Source organism: Rhinoraja longicauda, chromosome 9 (genome assembly GCF_053455715.1).
Source record: "Rhinoraja longicauda isolate Sanriku21f chromosome 9, sRhiLon1.1, whole genome shotgun sequence".
Lineage (NCBI taxonomy): Eukaryota > Metazoa > Chordata > Chondrichthyes > Rajiformes > Arhynchobatidae > Rhinoraja > Rhinoraja longicauda.
In genome coordinates, this window is record NC_135961.1 from 1,310,824 (window position 1) to 1,336,591 (window position 25,768).

At 53.6% G+C, this 25,768-nt stretch overlaps 2 protein-coding genes across 9 annotated transcripts in view; one reads left to right on the top strand and one right to left on the bottom strand.

The window, feature by feature from the left end:
* LOC144596430 (uncharacterized) overlaps positions 1-23,593 on the top strand; it is a 336,471-nt gene extending 312,878 nt beyond the window's left edge. The window contains exons 1-4 of one of the 6 annotated variants that reach the window (XM_078404660.1): positions 2,318-2,369; positions 13,539-13,712; positions 17,284-17,363; positions 18,701-23,593. In XM_078404660.1, coding sequence (XP_078260786.1) covers positions 18,707-20,890 — 2,184 coding nt within the window. In that variant the 5' untranslated portion in view covers positions 2,318-2,369; positions 13,539-13,712; positions 17,284-17,363; positions 18,701-18,706 and the 3' untranslated portion in view covers positions 20,891-23,593. Of the gene's footprint in view, positions 1-2,317; positions 2,370-13,538; positions 13,713-17,283; positions 17,364-18,700 lie in introns of those variants that run through there. The other 5 variants (XM_078404661.1, XM_078404659.1, XM_078404662.1 and 2 more) reach the window with 5 other exon arrangements.
* Positions 23,594-23,787: 194 nt separating this feature from the next.
* The window catches only part of LOC144596432 (uncharacterized), a 48,016-nt gene continuing 46,035 nt past the window's right edge, over positions 23,788-25,768 (bottom strand). For all 3 annotated transcript variants that reach the window (XM_078404669.1, XM_078404668.1, XM_078404667.1), the window contains one exon: positions 23,788-25,282. In XM_078404669.1, coding sequence (XP_078260795.1) covers positions 24,729-25,282 — 554 coding nt within the window. In that variant the 3' untranslated portion in view covers positions 23,788-24,728. The remainder of the gene's footprint in view (positions 25,283-25,768) is intronic.

Consider the following 25,768-nt stretch of genomic DNA (forward strand, 5'->3'; position numbering starts at 1 on the left):
GAGGGGGGCGAGTGATGGGGAGTGAGTGATGGGGGGGTGTGTGTGAGTGGGGAGTGGGTGAGTGAGTGGACAGTGAGTGAGTGAATGGGGAGTGAGTGGGGGGTGGGTGAGTGAGTGGGGGTGAGTGGGGAGTGGGGTGTGTGTGTGGGGAGTGAGTGAGTGAGTGTGTGGGGAGTGAGTGAGGGCAAGATACTAGAGCAAGTGAACCACTCGGTGGAAATCGCCTGTACTGAAGTGTACCTAACCCTAACACCTAATGCAATTAGGGCTCCACACTCCCATGCCACCGTCTGTTTGAACCACTTCCATCTGGCAGACGTTACAAGGCCTTCTACGCCCGCACCTCCAGACTAAGAAACAGCTTCACCCCTAGAGCTACAGCTGCTCTGAATCAGTCCTGCTGAGAGCCCCCCCATGATCTGTCTCTGCCCCAGGGTCATCTGGCACAACTGACCCTGCATGAACCTTTTTTGCACTTTACCTTATTTCCTTCTTTTTCCCCTCCCTTTGTTGTTGTTGTTGTTTTGCCGTGATTTATTTATTTTATAGCATCGATATGGAAGTAGCATTCTTAATCTCGTTGTACTTGTACAATGACAATAAAGATATTGTATTGTATTGTCTTGTGTAGTGTAGTGTAGTCCACAACCGAGCGTGACGGCCACCATTTTATTAGGCAAATCCCGCCGTCCGCTCTGCTCTCGTAGTGTGATCAGTGTTGTGGGGGAACAGTATGTGTGATGATACCGTAAACATGCAGAATATATCTCATCTGTCAACTCTCATTGTGTTGTTATTTGTAATCTGTGTGATTGTCTTGTTTCTTGCAATCTCTGCCCATTGCCCCCACCCTTCCCCCCCTCTTGCCCCCCCCTCCCCCCACTCTTGCCCCCCCTTCTCCCACCCTTCTCCCAGTCTTGCCCCCCTATCCCCCCACTAAGCTGATACTAAGTTGGGGGGTAGTGTGAATTGTGAGGAAGATGCAATAAGGCTGCAGGGTGACTTGGACAGGTTGTGTGAATGGGCGGATACATGGCAGATGCAGTTTAATGTAGATAAGTGTGAGGTTATTCACTTTGGAAGTAAGAATAGGAAAGGCAGATTATTATCTGAATGGTGTCAAGTTAGGAAGAGGGGATGTTCAACGAGATCTGGGTGTCCTAGTGCATCAGTCACTGAAAGGAAGCATGCAGGTACAGCAGGCAGTGAAGAAAGCCAATGGAATGTTGGCCTTCGTAACAAGAGGAGTTGAGTATAGGAGCAAAGAGGTCTTTCTACAGTTGTACCGGACCCTGGTTAGACCGCACCTGGAGTACTGTGTGCAGTTTTGGTCTCCAAATTTGAGGAAGGATATTCTTGCTATTGAGGGCGTGCCGCGTAGGTTTCACTAGGTTAATTCCCGGAATGGCGGGACTGTCGTATGTTGAAAGGCTGGAGCAATTAGGCTTGTATACACTGGAATTTAGAAGGATGAGGGGGGATCTTATTGAAACATATAAGATAATTAGGGGATTGGACACATTAGAGGCAGGAAACATGTTCCCAATGTGGGGGAGTCCAGAACAAGGGGCCACAGTTTAAGAATAAGGGGTAGGCCATTTAGAACTGAGATGAGGAAGAACTTTTTCAGTCAGAGAGTGGTGAAGGTGTGGAATTCTCTGCCTCAGAAGGCAGTGGAGGCCAGTTCGTTGGATGCTTTCAAGAGCGAGCTGGATAGAGCTCTTAAGGATAGCGGAGTGAGGGGGTACGGGGAGAAGGCAGGAACGGGGTACTGATTGAGAGTGATCAGCCATGATCGCATTGAATGGCGGTGCTGGCTCGAAGGGCTGAATGGCCCCCTCCTGCACCTATTGTCTATTGTCACTCTTGCCCCCACCCTTGCCCCATCTCTTGCCCCCACCCTTGCCCCCACCCCTTGCCCCCACCCTTGCCCCACCCTTGCCCCCACCCTTGCCCCATCTCTTGCCCCCACCCTTCCCCCTCTTGCCCCCACCCTTCGCCGCACCCTTCCCCCATTGACCCCCCCACCCTTGCCTTCCCTTTTGCCCCCCCCCTTCTTGCTCCCCCTTTGCCTTCCCCCCCCCCGCGAGCTTTCCCGGTGTTGCTCGGCGTCAGCGCGTCCGGCGCTGATTGGTGGAGCGGCGGCCCAATGGGCGACGGCGCGGATTGGTGGAGCGGCGGCCCAATGGGCCGGCAGTGCGGCGTTGATTGATGGAGCGGCGATCCAATGGGCGGGAGTGCGGAGCTGATTGGTGGAGCGGCGACCCAATGGGCGGCAGCGTGGTGCGTCGATTGGCGGAGCGGCACGGTGCGGAGATTGGCTACGGGTGCGGCTGGAGACAGACGCGGAAGCCGGATCAGCGCAGCTGGTGAGAGATGCACCCAGGGGTGGGGGAGTGAGGCACCCAGGGATGGGGGAGTGAGGCACCCAGGGGTGGGGGAGTGAGGCACCCAGGGATGGGGGAGTGAGGCACCCAGGGGTGGGGGTTGCAATTAACCCAGGGATGGGGGAGTGAGGCACCCAGGGGTGGGGGTTGCAATTAACCCAGGGATGGGGGAGTGAGGCACCCAGGGGTGGGGGAGTGAGGCACCCAGGGGTGGGGGAGTGGAGCACACCAGGGGTGGGGGAGTGAGGCACCCAGGGGTGGGGGAGTGAGGCACCCAAGGGGTGGGGGAGTGAGGCACCCAGGGGTGGGGGAGTGGGGCACCCAGGGGTGGGGGAGTGGGGCACCCAGGGGTGGGGGAGTGAGGCACCCAGGGGTGGGGGGAGTGGGGCACCCAGGGGTGGGGGAGTGAGGCACCCAGGGGTGGGGGAGTGGGGCACCCTGGTGTTGGGGAGTGGGGCACCCTGGTGTTGGGGAGTGAGGCACCCAGGGGTGGGGGAGTGGGGCACCCAGGGGTGGGGGAGTGGAGCACCCAGGGGTGGGGGAGTGAGGCACCCAGGGGTGGGGGAGTGAGGCACCCAGGGGGTGGGGGAGTGGGGCACCCAGGGGTGGGGGAGTGAGGCACCCAGGGGTGGGGGAGTGAGGCACCCAGGGGGTGGGGGAAGTGAGGCACCCAGGGGTGGGGGAGTGGGGCACCCAGGGGTGGGGGGAGTGGGGCACCCAGGGGTGGGGGAGTGAGGCACCCAGGGGTGGGGGAGTGGGGCACCCAGGGGTGGGGGAGTGAGGCACCCAGGGGGTGGGGGAGTGGGGCACCCTGGTGTTGGGGAGTGGGGCACCCTGGTGTTGGGGAGTGAGGCACCCAGGGGTGGGGGAGTGGGGCACACAGGGGTGGGGGAGTGGAGCACCCAGGGGTGGGGGAGTGAGGCACCCAGGGGTGGGGGAGTGAGGCACCCAGGGGTGGGGGAGTGGGGCACCCAGGGGTGGGGGAGTGAGGCAACCCAGGGGTGGGGAGTGAGGCACCCAGGGGTGGGGGAGTGAGGCACCCAGGGGTCGGGGGAGTGGGCACCCAGGGGTGGGGGTGGGGCCCCAGGGGTGGGGGAGTGAGGCATCCAGGGGTGAGGGAGTGGAGCACCCAGGGGTGGGGGAGTGAGGCACCCAGGGGTGGGTGGAGTGGGGCACCCAGGGGTGGGGGAGTGGGGCACCCAGGGGTGGGGGAGTGAGGCACCCAGGGGTGGGGGAGTGAGGCATCCAGGGGTGAGGGAGTGGGGCACCCTGGTGTTGGGGAGTGAGGCACCCAAGGGTGGGGGAGTGGGGCACCCAGGGGTGGGGGGTTGCAATGCACTCAAGGGTGGGGAAGTGGGGCACCCAGTGTGGGGGAGTGAGGCACCCAGGGGGGGGGGGGAATGAGGCACCCAGTGGTGGGGAGTGAGGCACCCAGGGGTGGGGGTTGCAATGCACCCAGGGTGGGGATTGAGGCACCCAGTGTGGGGATTGCGATGCACTTGGGCGTGGGCGGGTTTGTTGCACCCAGAGGTGGGGTGGGGGGAGCAGTGAATCCTGGGGTGCCTCGTCTACTGTATCCGTTGTTGCACATGTCGACTCTTGTACAAAAGCGAGACCAGACGTGGTGTGGGCGATCATTTTGCTGAACTCCTCCACTCAGTCTGCCTGACCCACCTGATCTGCCGGTGGCTCAGCACTTTAACTCCCCCTCCCCATTCCCAATCTGACATTTCTGTCCTGGGCCTTCTCCATTGTCAGAGTGAGGCCCCAGCGCAAATTGGAGGAACAGCACCTCATATTTTGCTTGGTAGACACAATATGCAGGAGAAACTCAGCGGACAGGCAGCATCTCGGGAGAAGGAAGGGGTGACGTTTCGGTGTCCGAGACCCTTCTTCAGTCTGGAGACGGGTCTGAAGAAGGGTCTCGACCCGAAACGTTCACCCATTTCCTTCTCCCGAGATGCTGCCTGTTACTCCAGCAATTTTGTATCTATCTAGATTTTAACCAACATCTACAGTTGTTTTCCTACTCATATTAAGCCAGTGGTATGAATATTGATATTTCTCTCTCTGTCCTCCCTCACACCATCATCTTACTCGTTTTACTGCTGTCCTGTCGAGTTCCTCTGTCTTTCTACTCGTTATCATCTATCCACAGCCAATAATGTGTGCCCGACATTTTCTTTATTATCGTTGCTTTCTGCATATCTTCCCATTCATTTCATCAGTACCTTCTACATCCCTTGTTCCCCTTTTCCCCCTGACTCACAATCTGTATCAGGATCTGGACTCGAAATGTCACATGTTGGTTCTCTGCAGAGATGCTGCCTGACCCGATGAGTTACTCCAGCCTTTTATGTCTACCTTCAGTCTCAAAGGAAGGACAGGCAGGAGCAGGTGAAGGAATATGTGATTCTGTTGAGCTGTAGTATGTTTATTTCAGCGCAAGGAGCATTGTGGAGAAAGCACATGAACTTAGAGCGGGACTTGATGCTTGGACTGTGATGTTGTGGCCATTGTGGAAACGTGGTTGTGGGAGGAAATCGATGGGCAGCTCAATGTTCTGGGGTTTTAGAAACATAGAAAAATAGGTGCAGGAGTAAGCCATTTGGCCCTTCGATTTAGATGAGTGAATTAATCACTCACTCATCTAATTCGAGCCAGCACCACCATTCAATATAATCATGGCTGATCATCTAATTCCCCGTTCCTGCTTTCTCCCCACATCCCTTGATTCCATTCGCCCTAAGAGCTACATCAAACTCTCTCTTGATATTATCTAAATGGTGTTATTATCTCAATTGTGTCAGATTAGGTAAAGGGGAAGTGTCCTTGTACACCAATCACTGTGAAGAAAGCTAATGGCATGTTGGCCTTCATAACGAGAGGATTTGAGTTTAGGAGTAAAGAGGTTCTTCTGCAGTTGTACAGGGCCCTGGTGAGACCACATCTGGAGTATTGTGTGCAGTTTTGGTCTCCTAATTTGAGGAAGGACGTCCTTGCTATTGAGGACGTGCAGCGTAGGTTCACCAGGTTAATCCCCGGGATGGCGGGACTGTCATATGAGGAAAGATTGGAAAGACTGGGCTTGTATTCACTGGAGTTTAGAAGGATGAGAGGGGATCTTATAGAGACGTATAAAATTATAAAAGGACTGGACAAGCTAGATGCAGGATAAATGGTCAGAGTCCAGAACCAGGGGCCACAGTCTAAGAATAAAGGGGAGGCCATTTAAAACTGAGGTGACAAAAAACGTTTTCACCCAGAGTGGTGTGAAATTGTGGAATTCTCTGCCACAGAGGGCAGTGGAGGCCGATTCACTGGATGAGTTTAAAAGAGAGTTAGATAGAGCTCTGGGTGCTAGTGGAATCAAGGGCCATGGGGAGAAGGCAGGCACGGGTTACTGATTGTGGATGATCAGCCTTGATCGCAATGAATGGCTCAAAGGGCTAAATGGCCTCCTGCACCTATTTTCTATATTTCTCTGTTCTATGAATATATCCAGTGAATTGGCCTCCACTGCCTTCTGTGGCAGAGAATTCCCAACTCTCTGGATGAAAAAGTTTCTCATCATCTCAGTCCTAAATAGCCAACCGTTAATTTTAAACTGTGACCCCTAGTTCTGGACTTCCCCAACATCGGGAACATTTTTCCTGCATCTAGCCTGTCCAATCCCATAAGAATTTTATATGCTTCTATAAGTTCCTCTCTCATCCTTCAAAATTCCATGAATATAAGTGCTGACGATCCATTCTCTCATCATATGTCAGTCCCGCCATCCTGGGGATTAACCTCGTGAACCTACACTGCACTCCCTCAATATCAAGAATATTCTTCCTCAAATTAAGAGACCAAAACTGCACACAATACTCCAAGTATGGTCTCACCAGGGCCCTGTATAACTGCAGTAGGACATCCTTGGTCCTAAACTCAAATCCTCTCGCTATGAAGGCCAAAATGCCATTAGCTTTCTTCACTGCCTGCTGTACCTGCACGCTTACTTTCAGTGACTGATGTACAAGCATACCCAGGTCTCGTTGCACCTCCCCTTTTCCTAATCTGACACCATCGAGGTAATAATCTGCCTTCCTGTTCTTGCCACCAAAATGGATAACCTCACATTTATCCACATTATACTGCATCTGCCATGCATCAGCCCACTCACCCAACCTATCCAAGTCACCCTGCAGTGTCATAGCATCCTCATCGCAGCTCACACTGCCACCCAGCTTTGTGTCATCCGCAAACTTGGAGATGTCACATTTAATTCACTCATCTAAATCGTTAATATATATTGTAAATAACTGGGGCCCCAACACTGAGCCTTGCGGCACCCCACTAGTCACTGCCTGCCATTCTGAAAAGGACCCGTTAATCCCTACTCTTTGCTTCCTGTCTTCCAACCAGTTCTCTATCCATGTCAAGACCCTACCCCCAATACCATGTGCTCTAATTTTGCCCACTAATCTCTTGTGTGGCACCTTGTCAAAGGCTTTTTGAAAGTCCAGATACACCACATCCATTGGCTCTCCCTTATCCATTCTACTTGTTCAATCCTCAAACAATTCCAGAAGATTAGTCAAGCATGATTTCCCCTTCATAAATCCATGCTGACTTTGACCGATCCTGTCACTGCATTCCAAATGCACTGCTACAACATCTTTAATAATCGACTCAAGCATCTTCCCCAGTACCGATGTCAGGTTAACTGGTCTATAATTCAGTTTTCTCTTTCCCTCTTTTTTTAAAGAGTGGGGTTACATTGGCTACCCTCCAGTCCACAGGAACTGATCCAGAGTCGAGAGAACATTGGAAAATGATCACCAATTCATCCACGATTTCTAGGGCCACCTCCTTGAGTACTCTGAGATTCAGACCATCAGGCCCTGGGGATTTATCCGCTTTCGGTCCCAACAGTTTACCTAACACCATTTCCTGACTAATGTAGATTCCCTTCAGTTCCTCCCTCCCACTAGATCCTCGGCCCCCTAGTATTTCTGGGAGATTGTTTGTGTCTTCCTTAGTGAAGACAGATCCAAAGTACTCGTTTAACTGTTCTGCCATTTCTCTGCTTCCCATTATAAATTCGCCTGTCTCTCATTGGTCCTACAAAGGACCTACATTTGTCTTCACTAATCTATTCCTTTTTACATATCTAAAGAAGTTTTTAGAGTCAGTTTTTATATTCCCCGCAAGCTTTCTTTCATGCTCTTCTTTCCCCCTCTTAATTAACCCCTTTGTCCTCCTCTGTTGAGTTCTAAATTTCTCTCAGTCCTCTGGTTTGCTGTTTCCTCTGGCCAATTTATATGCCTTTTCCTTGGATTTAACACTATCCTTGATTTCCCTCGTTAGCCACGGTTGAGCCACCTTCCCCGTTTTATTGTGTTTGCCAGACAGGGATGAACAATTTTTGGAGTTCATCCATGCAGTCTTTAAATGTTTGCCATTGCATCACCACCGTCAGTCAGCCCTTTAAGCATAATTTGCCAGTCTATCCTAGCCAATTTCCGTCTCATACCTTCAAAGTCTCCTTTCTTTAAGTTCTGGACCCTAGTCTCTGAATTAATCGTGTCACTCTCCATCCTAATATGGAATTCCACCATATTATGGTCATTGTTGCCCAAGGGGCTCTGCACAAAAAGATCGCCAATTAATCCTTCCTCATTACACAATACCCAGTCTAGGATGGCCTGCCCTCTAGTCTGTTCTTCTACATATTGGTTTAAAAAAACATTCAATAGACAATAGGTGCAGGAGTAGGCCATTCGGCCCTTCGAGCCAGCACCACCATTCAATGTGATCACGGCTGATCATTCTCAATCAGTACCCCGTTCCTGCCTTTTCCCCATACCCCCTGACTCCGTTAAGAGCTCTATCTAGCTCTCTCTTAAATGCAGAGAGTTCTCCCTGAGAATCCTCCTCCTCAGCACAGCTACCAATTTGGTTGGCCCAATCTATATGTAGGTTAAAGTCACTCATGATAACTGCTGTACCTTTGTTACACGCATCCCTAATTTCCTGCTTGATGATATCCCCAACCTCCCTACTGCTGTCTGGTGGTCTGTATACAACTCCAATATGCGTTTTCTGCCCTTGGCTATTTCACAATTCTACCCATACCGATTCTACAGCATACAAGCTAATGTGTCTCCTTGCTATTGCATTAATCTCCTCTTTATCCCGCAATGCCACCCACCACCTCTTCCTTTCTGTGTATCCTTCCTGAATATCGCATGTTTAGCTCCCAGCCTTGGTCACCCTGGAGCCATGTCTCCGTAATTCCAACTATATCATATTCTTTAACGACTAACTGCACATTCAATTCATCCAACTTATTACGAATGCTCCTCGCATTAAGGCACAAAGCTTCCAGGTTATAAAATTATGTGGCTAGGGGTGCCAACTATCTTACTCCCAAATAAGGGACAAGCTGACGTCACCGCCCGCGCCCACGTGACCTCACCCAGCCGGCGGCCATTGCTCCCACTCCACCAATGGCGGCCACCCGGGCTGGGAAGCAGGTTGCTACGCAATCTCCGTTAGACGGCGCCCAGGCCTCTCTGCCTACAGTGTCCAGGACTATAGCTGTCCCCGGGCTACAGTATCCAGGCCTACAGCGTACTGGTCTACAGTGTCTAGACATACAGTGTCCGGGCCTATAGTGTCCGGGCCTACAGTGTCCAGGCCTACAGTTTCCAGGCCTACAGTTTCCGGGCCTACAGCGTCCGGGCCTACAGCGTCCGGGCCTACAGCCTCCCCTGGGCCTACAGCCTCCCCCGGGCCTACAGCCTCCCCCGGGCCTACAGCCTCCCCCGGGCCTAAAGCCTCCCCCGGGCCTACAGTGTCCCCCGGGCCTACAGCGTCCAGGCCTACAGCGTCCGGGCCTACAGTGTCCCCCGGGCCTACAGCGTCTGGGCCTACAGCGTCCCCCGGGCCTAATACGGGACAAGGGCGGTCCTGTATGGGACAAACCAATTTAGCTCAAAATACGGGATGTCCTGGCTAACACGGGACAGCAGGCGACCCTAAATGCGGCCCTTTTTGATGTTTGCCATTGATCTCTCTGCCTTCCACTTCTATTTTTCTCCCTTCTACCTTTTGCTTCTGCCTTCATTTTACGGCCCTCTGTCTCCCTGCATTGGTTCCCATCCCCCTGCCATATTAGTTTAAACTCCTCACAACAGCACTAGCAAACACTCCCCCAAGGACAAGGGTCCCAGTCCAGCCAGGGGAAGACCGTCCGGTTTGTGCTGGTCCCACCTCTCCCAGAACGGATCCCATGCCCCATGAATACGAATCCCTCCCCCTTGCATCCCTGAAATATCCTCTCATTTCTACTCTTACAAGCACGTGGCACTGGTAGTAATCCAGAGATTATCAGAGGGCAGCACGGTGGCGCGGAGTTTGTACGTTCTCCCCGTGACTTGCGCGGGTTTTCTCCGAGATCTTCGGTTTCCACCCACACTCCAAAGACGTACAGGTTTGTAGGTTAATTGGCTTGGTAAATGTAAAAATTGTCCCTAGTGTGTGTAGGATAGTGTTAGTGTGCGGGGATCGCTGGTCGGCGCGGTCCCGGTGGGCCGAAGGGGTCTGTTTCCGCGCTGTATCTCTAAACTAAACTAAACTAAACTAAACCTTATGGAAAATCCAAGTAAGCAGCATCCACTGACTCTCTTTTGTCTATCCTGCTTATTATTCCAACTGATTTATCAGGCAAGATCTCCCCTTACCAAAGCCTATGTTACTGTGTTTCCATGTACCCCAAAACCTCACCCATAATAATGGACTCTAAAGTCTTACCAACTACTGAAGTCAGGCAAAACTGTCTAAAATGACCTTTCTTTTACCTCACTCCCTTCTTAAACAGTGAACTTACATTTATCATTTTCCAGTCCTCTGTCACTAGAGTCAGGAATGATTTCAGAGGACTGGAAAGTCCTCGGTAGGGGTCCATGTTTTAGTTTACTTTGGAGATACAACGTGGAAACAGGTCCACACCCACCAACAATCACCCATTCGTGCTAGTTGTAAGTCATGCCTACTTTCTCATCCAGTCCCCACTCACACAGGCAATTTACAGAGAGGCAATTTACAGAGGCCCAATTCATTGAAGAACCAATTTTACTCACAAAGGATACCCACGCGGTCACAGGAAGGACGCCACACAGAATGTAAATGTAAAAATTGTCCCTAGTGGGTGTAGGATAGTGTTAGTGTGCGGGGATCACTGGTCGGCACGGACCCGGTGGGCCGAAGGGCCTGTTTCCGCGCTGCATCTCTAACCTAAACTGAATTATTTCCTTTGAGGTCTTTTCAATTTATGTCCTAACTCCCTAAATTAGTTTTGTGGGACCTCATCCCCTTTTGTTACCTATACCTACGTGCACCAACTGGCTGATCGCCCTCCCCTGCAGGAGGCCCTGCAGCTGCACAGAATCATCCTTAACACTTGCACCAAGGAGGCAAGGCAGCATACCGTCCTGGAGTCTCTGCTGCGACCGCAGAAACGCCCATCAATTCCCCTTACAATGGGACCCCCCACCACGGTAGCTCCCACTCTTTTTCCTGCCCTCCTGTGCAGCCCAGCCCTCTGTGGTGTCATGAACTTGGCCGCTGCTGCCTTCCCCTGATAAGCCACCTCCCCCAACAGTATCCAAAAGGGTCCATCTGTTTTGGAGGGAGACGGCCGCATTGGACTCCTGCACGACCTGCCTTAGCTAGAAACATAGAAACATATAAAATAGGTGCAGGAGGAGGCCATTTGGCCCTTCGAGCCAGCACCGCCATTCATTGTGATCACGACGGATCGTCCACAATCAGTAACCTGTGCCCAACTTCTCCCCATATCCCTTGATTCCACTAGCCCCTAGAGCTCTATCTAACTCTCTTAAATTCATCCAGTGAATTGGCCTCCACTGCCCTCTGTGGCAGAGAATTCCACAAATTCACAACTCTCTGGGTGAAAAAGTTTTTTTCTCACCTAAGTTTTAAATGGCCTCCCCTTTATTCTTAGACTGTGGCCCCTGGTTCTGGACTCCCCCAACATTGGGAACATTTTTCCTGCATCGAGCTTGTCCAGTCCTTTTATAATTTTATTAGTTTCTGTAAGATCCCCTCTCATCCTTCTAAACTCCAGTGAACTCCAGCCTTCTCGTGGGCTGTCTGGTGATCACCTGTTCCCTCTCTGCCTGAGCGACCTTCACCTGCAGTCTGACCAGCGCACTAAACATGATCCACGCCCCCCTCAGCATCGCGGATGCTCCAAAGTGCATCCATGCGCAGGTCCAGCACGGCCATGCGGCTTGCCAGGAGCTGCAGCTGGACACACTTCCCGCACGCATGGTCGTCACGGACACTGGAAGCATCCCTGATTTCCCATATTGCACAGGAGCCTACCACAACGCCAAGCTGTTCTGCCATGATTTAACCCTTCATTTAAGTTAACTTAAATCAAACTAGTTTCACTGGGGATTTAATTTTCTCAACACTCCTCACACAATCCAGGGGCCCTATCTCTGCCTAGATCAATGAATTGGGTGTTTCAGACATGACTAAGAGGGCCGTAACAGTGGTGGGGGAGTTTAGTTCAGTTTAGTTTAGAGATACAGCGCGGAAACAGGCCCTTCAGCCCACCAGGTCTGCGCCGACCAGCGATCCCCGCTATCGTGGATCAACACTACCCTACACCCGCTGGGGACAATTTACATTTATATGAAGTCAATTAACCTACAAACCTGCACGTCGTTCGAGTGTGGGAGGAAACCGAAGATTTCGGAGAAAATCCATGCAGGTCACGGGGAGAACGTACAAACTCCGTACAGACAGCACCCGTAGTGGGGATGGAACCCGGGTCTCCGGCGCTGCATTCGCTGTAAGGCAGCAACTCCACTGCTATGCTGCCGTGCCACCCATACGTTCCCCTGCGTAAGTCGGGAAGTAGACAGAACCCATGGAATTATAGGCCCGTGAGCCTTACGTTAGTGAGAGGGAAGCTACTGGATAAGATTATTTGGGATAGGATGTTCTCCCATTTGGAAGAGAATGGGTTAATTAGGGAGAACATGGCTTTGTCTGTGTCTTACTATCTTGATCTTTGATGACAAGTATGATCAATCAGGGTTGGGCAGTGATGTTATCTACATGGACTTAGTCAGCCATAAGTAACTATGATTGGAGAATTTAATGTTCATACCATTGGGATGTAAGCAATCCAAATGGAATGAACATTGAAATCTCCATTTTAAGTGACATCTGCCAACACCCCCCTCCCGGTTTGTACTCCCCCCTCTCTTCCCTGTGCCCTACCTGTGTGCACCATTTCTCCCTTTCCTCTCCCCCAACCTTTCTTTAAATCAAAATAAACTTTATTTAGCGTTAAAAAAAACCAGGTACTGTACAAATAATTATCCCAACATTCTCGGAGGCTATATGCATTCAATGCGTTGTAACGTCGTTTAGCTTAGTTTAGAGATACAGCGCCGAAACAGGCCCTTCGGCCCACCGGGTCCGCGCCGACCAGCGATCTCCGCACACTAACACTATCCTACACCCACTAGGGACAATTTTTACATTTACCAAGCCAATTAACCTACAAACCTGCACGTCTTTGGAGTGTGGGAGGAAACCGAAGATCTTGGAGAAAACCCACGCAGATCACGGGGAGAACGTACAAACTCCGTACAGACAGCACCCGTAGTGGGGATGGAACCCGGGTCTCTGGCGCTGCATTCGCTGTAAGGCAGCAACACTACCGCTGCACCACTGTGATTGCCCTATCACATGAATGGCAAGGGTGTCAGGTAAAATTGTGTTTTTGCAATTTTACCCCACACCCTTGTAACTCGTGTGGCACACTGAGGTGATATCCCTTCCCTTGTTTGGGGGGCATCTCCTCCACACCCTGCCCCCCCCCCCCCCCCTCCCATGCCCAGCAGCGGAAGGACCCGTGACTGTGGCGTTCCCCCACAGAGCCTTGGCGTTGGCTTCAGTCCCTCAACACATACTCCTGCAGTCTGGAACGGGCCAGACCTCTGCCACCTACATTCCTTCCTCGTAGTTCATGCCTCTTTTTACCCTTATCTCACACTTTTTATATTTTCATCCCTTGCCTTTGACCAGCCATCTGCTAATCAAACCCTTCTGTGTCCACAGTAATCACGGTGGCGCAGCGGTAGAGTTGCCGCCTTACAGTGAATGCAGCGCCGGAGACCCGGGTTCCATCCCCACTACGGGTGCCGTCTGTACGGAGTTTGTACGTTCTCCCCGTGACCTGCGTGGGTTTTCTCCGAGATCTTCGGTTTCCTCCCACACTCCAAAGACATGCAGGTTTGTAGGTTAATTGGCTTGGTAAATGTAAAAATTGTTCTTTGTGTGTGTAGGATAGTGTTAATGTGCGGGGATCGCTGGTCGGTGTGGACCCGGTGGGCCGAAGGGCCTGTTTCCGCGCTGCTAAACTAAACTAAACTATCACTAACCAGGTTTTGTCCTGTCCCCAAAGCCCTTGCATACTTCTCCCCCCCCCCGATACAATCAGACATAATTAGGAACCCGACCTGAAACGTCATCTATCCATGATCTCAGGAGATGCTCCCTACCTCCCTCCCTCCCTCCCTCCCTCCCTCCCTCCCTCCCTCCCTAGGAGATATATTTAAACTTTAAAATATGAATAACTTAAAAAATATAACACGGATTTCAATGAAACTTCTTCCATTAGCACCAAAGGGACGACGGTGAGTAAGATGGGCCTAAAATTGTCGTGCTATCGTGTTCCGTTCTGGCTGTAGTTCAGGAACAAACAAACAAACAAACAAACAAACGAGAGTTTTAGTATATAGATGTGCGGGGCAAGTTGTTTTTACACAGTAGATGGTGAGTGCCTCGAAGGAGCTGCTGGGGGTGGTGGTGGAAGGCGATACAGTGCCCTCCATAATGTTTGGGACAAAGACCCATTATTTATTTATTTGCCTCTGTACTCCACAATTTGAGATTTATAATAGAAAAAAATCACATGTGGTTAAAGTGCACATTGTCAGGTTTTATTGAAGGCCATTTTTATACATTTTGGTTTCACCATGTAGAAATTACAGCTGTATTTATACATAGTCCCCCCCATTTCAGGGCACCATAATGTTTGGGACACATGGCTTCACAGGTATTTGTGATTGCTCAGGTGTGTTTAATTGCCTCTGTAATGCAGGTATAAGAGAGCTCTCAGCACCTAGTCTTTCCTCCAGTCTTTCCATCACCTTTGGAAACTTTTATTGCTGTTTATCAACATGAGGACCAAAGTTGTGCCAATGAAAGTCAAAGAAGCCATTATGAGACTGAGAAACAGGAATAAAACTGTTTGAGATATCAGCCAAACCTGAGGCTTAACAAAATCAACTGTTTGGAACATCATTAAGAAGAGAGCACTGGTGAGCTTACCAATCGCAAGGGGACTGGCAGGCCAAGGAAGACCTCCACAGCTGATGACAGAAAAATTCACTTTATAATAAAGAAAAGTCCCCAAACACCTGTCCATCAGATCAGAAACACTCTTCAGGAGTCAGGTGTGGATTTGTCAATCACCGCAGAAGACTTCATGGACAGAAATACAGAGGCTACACTGCAAGATGCAAACCACTGGTTAGCCACAAAAATAGGATGGCCAGGTTACAGTTTGCCAAGAAGTACTTAAAAGAACAACCACAGTTCTGAATCACAGACTTCAAGCAGTCATTGCATGCAAAGAATATGCAACAGAATATGCAACAGGGCGGCACGGTAGCGCAGCGGTAGAGTTGCTGCTTTACAGCGAATGCAGCGCCGGAGACTCAGGTTCGATCCTGACTACGGGTGCTGCACTGTAAGGAGTTTATACGTTCTCCCCGTGACCTGCGTGGGATTTCTCTGAGATCTTCGGTTTCCTCCCACACTCCAAAGACGTACAGGTATGTAGGTTAATTGGCTGGGTAAATGTAAAAATTGTCACTAGTGGGTGTAGGATAGTGTTAATGTGCGGGGATCACTGGGCGGCACGGACTTGGTGGGCCGAAAAGGCCTGTTTCCGGCACTATATATATGATATGATATGATATGAAACACCGAGAATAGAACAGAGAGTATAGAAACAGTGAATAGAAACACAGAGAATAGAAACACAGAGAATAGAAACAGAGAATAGAAACATAGGAAAAGAAACACAGAGAATAGAAAAACAGAGAATAGAAACACAGAGAATAGAAACACAGAGAATAGAAACACGGAGAATAGAAACAGAGAATAGAAACAGAAACACAGACAATAGAAAAACAGAGAATAGAAACACAGAGAATAGAAACACAGAGAATAGAAACACAGAGAATAGAAACACAGAGAATAGAAACACAGAGAATAGAAACAGAAACATAGAGAATAGAAACGCAGAGAATAGAAACACATAGAATAGAAACACAGAGAATAGAAACACAGAGAATAGAAACACAGAATAGAAACACAGAGAATAGAAACAGTGAATAGGAACATAGGAATAGAAACAGAGAATAGAAACATAGGAATAGAAACACAGAGAATAGAAACCCAGAGAATAGAAACACAAAATTGTCCCTAGTGGGTGTAGGATAGTGTTAATGTACGGGGATCACTGGGCGGCACGGACTTGGAGGGCCGAAAAGGCCTGTTTCCGGCTGTATATATATGATGATATGATGATGATATGAATACTAAACATGACTACTTTCATTTATATGACATTGCTGTGTCCTGAAATGGGGGGACTATGTATAAACACTGCTGTCATTTCTACATAGAAACATAGACAATAGGTGCAGGAGGAGGCCATTCGGCCCTTCGAGCCAGCACCGCCATTCATTGTGATCATGGCTGATCATCCACAATCAGTAACCCATGCCTGCCTTCTCCCCATATCCCTTGATTCCACTAGCCCCGAGAGCTCTATCTAACTACATGATGAAACCAAAATGTATAAAAATGGCCTTTATTAAAATCTGACAATGTGCACTTTAACCACATGTGATTTTTTTCTATTACAAATCTCAAATTGTGGAGTACTGAGGCAAATAAATAAATGATGGGTCTTTGTCCCAAACATTATGGAGGGCACTGTGTGTTAGCAACATGTAAGCGGCATTTCTATAGAGACACATGGATATGCAGGGATTGGGGGAAGATTGATTATGTACAGGCAGATGAGACCAGGCTAACGCACCTCATGTTTGGCTGAGACAATGTGGGCTAATTGTGTTCCCTGAGTTCCATTTCCAGTGGGGCGACTGTTGTGTTGGCCCGGACTTTCAGGTCCAAGGTGCTGGGTCAAGCAACTTCTTCCAGGCAGCTTGCATCACCTCACCGTGTGTCTAGATGGCATTGTCCTCAGCGTGGGGGGGGGCGGGTGTGCTGGCGCCTTTGTGTGATTACCCACCACTGAAAACCCTGCCGTCTGCAGTTGACGACGAGCTCTGCCACTGTTTGTCTCTGGAACTGGTGCGCTACAATGCTGAGAAGTTGGACAGTCTAGGACCAGAGGGCATAGCCTCAGAATAAAAGGATGTACCTTTAGAAAGGAGATGAGGTGGAATTTTGTTAGCCAGAAGGTGGTGAATCTGTGGAATTCATCACCACAGACGGCAGTGGAGGCCAAGTCAATGGGTAATTTTAAGGCGGAGATTGACGGATTGTTGATTAGTGCGGGTGTCAAGGGTTACGGGGAGAAGGCAGAAGAATGGGGTTGAGAAGCAAAAATAGATCAGCCATGATTTGAATGGCGGAGTAGACAATGGGCCGAATGGCCTAATTCTGCTCCTATCACTTATGAGAATTATGTTCTGCACTCTGTATCTCCCCCTTTCCTCCACCTATTACACTCTAGATTGATGTGATTGTTTTTTATCGACAGAGTTCTCTGTTCTAGAGACGTAAACAGCTGAAGGTTCTCAGCGGGTCAGACAGCATCCCTGGAGAAAGGAAATAGGTGACGTACGTTGAAAGACTGGAGCGACTAGGCTTGTGTACACTGGAATTTAGAAGGATGAGGGCCCCTTACCCCAGCCAGCCAGGCGATGACGTGTAACTGGGACCCCCCCCAGCTGGGTGAGGTTACCCCGGGCCCCGGCCCCAGCTGGGTGAGGTTACCCCGGGCCCCGCCCCCAGCTGGGTGACGATACCCCGGGCCCCGCCCCCAGCTGGGTGACATTACCCCCGGACCCCGCCCCCAGCTGGGAGATGTGTAACCCGGGCCCCGCCCCCAGCTGGGTGACATTACCCCGGGCCCTGCCCCCAGCTGGGTGACATTAACCCGGGCCCCGCCCCCATCTGGGTGACATTACCCTGGGCCCCGCCCCCAGCTGGGTGACATTACCCCGGGCCCCGCCCCCAGCTGGGTGATGTGTAACCCCGGGCCCCGCCCCCAGCTGGGTGATGTGTAACCCCGGGCCCCGCCCCAGCTGGGTGACATTACCCCGGGCCCCGCCCCCAGCTGGGTAACGTGTAACCCGGGCCCCGCCCCCAGCTGGGTGACATTACCCCGGGCCCCGCCCCCAGCTGGGTGACATGTAACCCGGGCCCCGCCCCCAGCTGGGTGACGTTACCCCGGGCCCCGCCCCCAGCTGGGTGACATTACCCCGGGCCCCGCCTCCAGCTGGGTGACGTGTAACCCAGGCCCCGCCCCCAGCTGGGTGACATTACCCCGGGCTCTGCCTCCTGCTGGGTGACGTTAACCCAGGCCCCGCCCCCAGCTGGGTGACGTAAAACCTAGACCCCGCCTCCAGCTGGGTGATGTGTAACCCAGGCCCCGCCCCCAGGTGGGTGACGTTAACCCAGGCCCCGCCCCCAGCTGGGTGACGTTAACCCAGACCCCGCCCCCAGCTGGGTGATGTGTAACCCAGGCCCCGCCCCCAGGTGGGTGACGTTAACCCAGGCCCCGCCCCCAGCTGGGTGACATTTCCCCAGACCCCGCCCCCAGCTGGGTGACGTAAAACCTAGACCCCGCCTCCAGCTGGGTGATGTGTAACCCAGGCCCCGCCCCCAGGTGGGTGACGTTAACCCAGACCCCGCCTCCAGCTGGGTGATGTGTAACCCAGGCCCCGCCCCCAGGTGGATGACGTTACCCCAGACCCCGCCCCCAGCTGGGTGATGTGTAACCCGGGCCCCGCCCCCAGGTGGATGACGTTACCCCAGACCCCGCCCCCAGCTGGGTGACATTTCCCCAGACCCCGCGCTTACTCATGTGTCACAGCTGAGCGACGACGTGATGGGCGATGACGTGTAACGTTTGTGAATGACGCGTTGACCCAGTCCCCGCCTCCTCCCCGCAGGTCTCCATGGCGACGCCGGGCCTGGCCGCCTACAGCGAGGCGCTGGCGCGGCACACACGGGCCGAGGACGCGCGCAGTGACAGCCGGCTGCTGCTGCAGCCCTACGCCAACTGGGAGGAGCTGCTGCTGCCCGCTCCCGCCGCTATCGCCATCCTGGGGGAGCTGATGACCGTGTCGGCCGGCCTGGACTTCGGGCTGGAGCCAGGGCGGCTGCGGCTGCTCCGCCACCCCGACTCATTCCGTGCCTGCCTGCAGCAGGTGAGCAACCAGGGCTGGGCGGCCTTCAGCTTGGCGCACAGCAACATGGACCAGATCCGGCTGCAGGCCGCCAGCGTGCCGGGACACATGCGGGCCGCCGTGCAGACACTGCTGCGGGGGGACGGGCCGACGCTGCTCCGCCTGCTGCCGCGACAGCTCGACTCCATCCGCGCCGTGGCCGACGAGTGCCGCGAGCTGGCGCGCGCCGCCGACGAGGGCTTCGTGCGCGTGGCCGAGCTGGTGCACGAGCTGCTGGAGGCGTGCGCGGGGGCGCGCGGTGCACGACGGGCCGAGGCCGAGGCGGCGCGGGAGGTCCTGGCCGAGGCGGAACGGCGTCGTGTCCGGGCCGAGGCGGAGCGCCAGCGGGCGGCCGAGTGGGTGGATCGGGCGGGCCGCGAGGTGGACGAGGCAGGCCGGTCTTGGCGGAGGGCCGAGGCCCGGGAGCCGGGGCCCTGGGCGCTGCTCGGCCTACACGCCGCCGAGTGCTCCATCACTGCCGTCAGCGGCCTGCTGTCCGGCCTGCTGACCGTCAGCGAGCCCGTGGCGCTGAGTGGGTTCTTGCTCGACACACTGGGGGCCCTGGGCTCCGCCGTGGCCGAGCACATCCGCAGCAAGGGGCCCGAGGCCCCCACCAAGCCCGCCAGACCCGGCCCCCCCGCCAGCCCCGCTGTGCTCGCCGCCTCCGCCAGCCTGCTCCTCGCCGCCTTCAAGCTGCACCAGCTGCTGACCCCCGAGCGCCGGCTACTGCCCACCGCCCTGCGTGACCCGCAGCCCCGGGCCCAGGCCCAGCTACTCCTGGACGACGTGCAGGCCGAGCTGGAGGCAGGCGGCACCGATCAGGAGACGGGCGGCACCGAGCGGGAGGCCGAGGCGGAGGGCGGGCCCGGCCACGCTGCCCTCGCCCTGTGCCGCCACGGCCTCAGGCTGTGCCAGCGCCTGCAGGAGCTAGACGCCAGCCCCGAGGCCCAGGTCCAGGTCCAGGTCCAGGCCCGGCAGCTGCAGCAGGTGGCCGCCGCCATCCACCAGCTCCACTGCAAAGTGCTGAGGTTTAACGCGGGCTGCGCCGCCTCCTGTCCCGGGCCCGCCCTGGCCCCCGGTGCCCCCAACCTGTCCGGGGCGGCCAAGGCGCAGGAGGAGCCTGCGGACCGCGGCCTGTTGCACACCATGCTGACCCAGGCCCGGGTGAAGGTGGAGGCGGCCAAGGCACAGCTGGAGGGCAGCCGCCAGGAGTACCGGCTGGGCCTGGAGGCGCTGCGGGAGAGAGACCGGGAGCTGGAGGAGCTCCTGCAGCAGATGAGGGGGTGCCGGGTGAAGGAGCTGGACCTGGGCGGCACACTGGTACTGTTGGCCCAGGGGCTGCGGGCACTCGGACAGGTGCAGGAGCAGTGGACCAAGATGATCCGCTTCTTCCAGATGATGTCCAACCTGATCAAGGTGTGTCTGAGCAAGACGCTGGTGCGGCTGGCCGAGCAGGCCGAGGATGTGCAGCAGTTACACAACTACAGCCAGCAGCAGCTGGTGCGAGACCTCATCTACTCGCAGGCCTTCCAAGCCAGCAACATCTCGGGCCTGGTGCACACCATCGCCAGCACCTACATGGACGTGTCCAACAAGTACCTGATGGACCGCATCACCCAGCTCGGCCGCCTGGTCACGCTGGAGCCCGGCGACGCTGACTTCGCCGCCCAGCGCCAGCTCCTGCACCAGGGCTGCGACGAGGCCCGCAGGATGATCATGGAGCGGGCGCTCAGCAGCCAGCAGGACTTCGAGAGGCAGGTGCAGCGGCGCATCGAGGCCATCGACTCGGACATGGCGGCCACTCTGCCTCCCGCCCCGGCCCACGAGCAGGAGCTCATCCAGAGCTCCCTGAAGGAGCAGCCCAGTGCCATCTTCCAGGAGCTGTCCCACTACGAGGAGGAGCAGTGGGCCTGAGCCCACCGCCAGTGGGGGTCAGATGCCTGGGCTGGTGGGAATGAGAGTGGCGTGGGGTGCAGGGGTACCTTGTGTGGGCAGATGTGGTGCACAGGTACCTGCGGCTCACAATGACCAGTTGATCTCGACGCGTGATCCACTTCCCCATTCTCAGAATGTACACACACCTATCTAAAAGACCAGTCCCATCTCTGCTTCCACCACCACCCTCTGTGCAACAATATACATCTGCCCAGCTTATTCTTTCAACCGTTGCCACTCCCACTTTGAAGCCATGCCCCTTATTGTCTTAGACATTTCCAAGCTGGGGAAAAGGTGCAGTCTTCCCTATCTATAGCTATCAACATTTTATATATTTTTATCAGGCCTAAGTCTACCTCTAAACTAGGCAGCATTCTGGTAGATCGCTACTGCAAAGCGTCCAGTAATTGGGGTGTGGGGGTGTAGACCAGAACTGAACACAATACTCTGAATGTGACCTATCCAAAGTCCTGTACAGCTGCATCATGTTTTCCTGACTGATACACAACGCCCCAACCAATGAAGGCAAGTATACACCGATCAGTCAAAACATTATGACCTGATGAGCCAAAACATTATGCCCACCTGCCTAATATGCTGTTGGTCCTCCGTGTGCAGCCCCATACGCAGCAGGGTGCGATGCACTGTGTATTGTGACACATTCCTCCCGTGACCACCATTAACATTTTCTGTGACTTGTGCCAGTCGACCTGTCGGTTCGGACCAGACGGGATAGCCTTCGTTGCCCTCGCGCATCGATGAGCCTTGGGCGCCCAACACCCTGTCTGTTGCCGGTTTGTGGTTTGTCCCTCCTCGGACCACTGTCGGTAGGTACTCACCACTGCTGACCGGGAGCACCCCACAAGCCTTGCCGTTTCAGAGATGCTCTGACCCAGTCGTCTGGCCATAACAATTTGGCCCTTGTCAAACCGCTCAGGTCTTTACTCCTGCCCATTTCTCCCGCATCCAACGCATCAACTTCAAGAACTGACTGTTCACTTGCTGCCTAATATATCCCACCCCTTGACAGATGCCATTGTAACAAGATAATGTTAAGGGCCTGTCCCACTTAGGCAATTTTAAGGCGACTGCTGGTGACTAAGCTGTCGGCGACAGTTCGCCGGGGTGTCGCGGCCATGATCGTGAGGAGTCTTCCAAAAACCGTAGTGGATCTCGGCGCGTCGCTGAGAAATCATCCAGTTTGAAATTTCTCGGCGACAGCTGGCTTGTCGCCAGGTATCGTTGCTTATTGCGGGCGCTGTTGCATGTTGACCCCAGGTTTGATAGGTTGTCTTAGGATGCATTTAGAAGCACGTAATATTAAAATAAGTAAAGTCATTTCAAAATACCATAAAATGCTTGTGTTCAACCAATTTATTTACCGTCAGGACATTTGACAGGTAGATTGGAGGCGACAGTTTGACGGTCAGGTAAGCGTGGGAATTTTCGCAATGTTTTTGGCCATCAGCAATTACATTTAAAGTGGGCTCCCAACCCAGATATGCAACCCAGAAACCAGATATGCATCTCCCGTACATTTTCAAAGAATGCCCACACACCTTTCACAAAAATCCACTTAACCACTTAAAAATTTTTTTTTTAAAACAGCTAAAGTAAATCCAGTTTATGCCTTGTTAGAGTGAAGCTTGGTTTTTAAGTAACCCGTACAAAACTCTCAAATACTTACCGTCAGTGATTTCAGCGAAAATTAAGACGCCGGAGAAGCATTGACAGCGTGGGAATTTCGCGATGTTTCGGAAGACGGTGTAATCTCGACCTGACTCGGCATTGTCATGGGTAAAAGAACATTTTGGCGATCTGCTACGACTTCGCCAGCAGTCGCCAAAAAAATCGCCTAAGTGGGACAGGCCCTTTATTCACTTCGCCTGTCAGTAGTTATAATGTTTTGGCTGATCGGTGTATGACTGTCTTTGCTTGTGTTGCCACTTTCTGGGGAGCTACAGCGTTAGATCGGAAGATCTCTCTTGTCCATCAATGCTGTTCAGAGTCTTGCCAATAACCGCTACTTTAGCTGTACATTGGACTTTGTCCATAATAGCTGGGATTTCAATCAGACCGACCTCAAGAGTGCTATCAAATTACTCTCAGCACGTCCCCGGTCCAAACACCCACACCCACAGCTACTCGGCCACACCACACGTTGGTAAATCTGAACACCAGCTTGTGCTTCTACCCACTGCTCACCAACAGAAACTGAAGAGGGAGGATCTGCCACAGATGGCTGTGGAGGCCAAGTCATTGGGTATTTTTAAAGCGGAGATCGACAGGTTCTTGATCAGTGCGGGTGTCAGAGGTTATGGGGAGGTGGCAGGAGAATGGAGTTGAGAGGGAGAGATAGATCAGCTGCGATTGAATGGCGGAGTAGACTTGTTGGGCCGAATGGCCTGATTCGGCAGATATGGACTTGTAATGGAGGGTGTGGGTGTCCAGTGGTGTGTGGTTGTATCTGGCCCTGAGACTCGACAGGTGATGTGCGTAATGAGAACTCGCCACAAGAGCCCAGCTTGACTGCCGCGGCGACATGCCCAACTTTATTATATCATCCTCTGTGCACGAGCTTGTGCTGCTTGTATCAACATCAGCTCCAATAAACGCCGCTACACATCCATGCTCAGCTGTTCTGTCACGCACGCAGTAGCCCCACGCAGGGCAGTGCCAGGGTGAGGGAGGGGCAGAGGGGGCCGTGTGTGGAGCTGGGACCCTGATTCACCCAGGTTGATCTACCACCCTACACCCATTGCCCTGTGCTTCTACACCTCGTGACCCCACGACCGCTGCTCCTCTGCCTGTAGATTTAGATTATTTTTTAGATTTAGATTTAGAGATACAGCGCGGAAACAGACCCTTCGTACAGCGCGGAAACAGACCCTTCGGCCCACCGGGTCCGCGCCGACCAGCGATCCCCGCACATTAACACTATCCTACACCCACTAGGGACAATGTTTACATTTACCAAGCCAAGTAACCTACAAACCTGCACGTCTTTGGAGTGTGGGAGGAAACCGAAGATCTCGGAGAAAACCCACGCAGGTCACGGGGAGAACGTACAAACTACGTACAGACAGCGCCCGTAGTGGGGATGGAACCCGGGTCTCCGGCGCTGCATTCGCTGTAAGGCAGCAACTCTACCGCTGCACCACCTTGCCGCCTTGTTGACCTGTGACCCTACGTCCATTGCCCCTGTGACCCTACACCCCGTGACCATACGCCCGTTGACCCTATAACACTACGACCCTGTGACCCTGCGCCCATTGGCCCATGAAGCAGTGTAGTGGAAGTAGCCCAGACCAACCTCCCTTTCAGTGACTCAATCTACACATCACGCTGCCTCGGCAAGGCTAGCAGCATAACCAAGGACCAGTCTCACCCTGACCACTCCCTCTTCTCCCCTCTCCCATCAGGCAAGAGGTACAGAAATGTGAAAACGCACACCTCCAGATTCAGGGACAGTTTCTTCCCAGTTGTTATCAGGCAACAATCATCCTATCACCGATCAGAGAGCGGTCCTGTCCTCCCATCTACTTAATTGGAGACCTTTAATTGGACTTAAAGTTACACTAAATGTTGTTTCCTTTATCTGTACACTGTGGGATGCTTGACAGTCTTTCTGCTGACTGGATAACACGCAACAAAAAGCTTTTCACTGTACCTTGGTACACGTGACAATGGACTGGACCCTCTGCCCATTGCCCCGTCACATTATGCCCTGTGGCCTTATGCCTGTTGCCCCGTGACCCTACGGCCATTGCAGCTGTGACCCCACGCCCTATGACCCTACATCAATTGCCCCGTGACCCTACGCCCATTGCCCCCGTGACCCCGTTGGGGGGGGCAGGATGCGGATGCTGGCGCCCCGGTTGATGTAGAAGGCGGGGAGCAGGGTGGGGGGGAAGGGTCCGGGGAAGCGGTGGAGCAGGGTGGGGACAGGGCCGAGGCTATAGAAGGCCAGGGTGTGCTGGGGGAGGTCGAGCAGCAAGCCGATGTGAGAGTGCGGGGCGGGCAGCGTGCCGGCCGGCTGCTTGTCGTGCCAGGGCACTGCCTTGCCCTGGGACAGCTCCAGGCACCAGGAGGAGGGGTTATGCCCCAGCAGAGAGGCGTTATCCCGGCGCCGGCGATCCATCCCGCTGTGGGCCAGGCCCACCATCACCGGTTGCCCAGTCACTGCCACCTCCCAGTAGTGTCGGCCCCCCAGCTCCGGCATTCCCAGCACCTGGCAGAGCCGCTGGAAGCGCCCACACCCCTCTGCACGCTCCTGGTTCTCTGGCCACACGTTACTGGCCAGCGCACCCTGCTCCGAGACACGCAGCTCCCCTGAGGCCGTGCTCTCGTCAAAGCTCACCGCCGTCCAGCCTGCGGGCGAGAGGGGTGAGGGGTTAATATTGGGTAACCAGGGACCAGGAACACAGCCCCCACGAGACCATACTCTCGACAAACGTCACCGCCATACAGCCTGGGGGGGGGGGGGGGGGGCAGTCGGTACCCAGAATATAGGGTCAGTACAGGGTAACCTGGAACTGGGGGGTGGGGGTCAATACCATGTTTCCAGGACACCCCCCCCCCCCCCACACACACAAGAGTGGGCAAAATTAGAGCACATGGTATTGGGGGTAGGGTAAAAGAAAATAACTGCAGATGCTGGTACAAATCGAAGGTATTTATTCACAAAATGCTGGAGTAACTCAGCAGGTCAGGCAGCATCTCGGGAGAGAAGGAATGGGTGATGTTTCGGGTCGAGAAGAAGGGTCTCGACCCAAAACGTCACCCATTCCTTCTCTCCCGAGATGCTGCCTGACCTGCTGAGTTACTCCAGCATTTTGTGAATAAATACCTTCGATT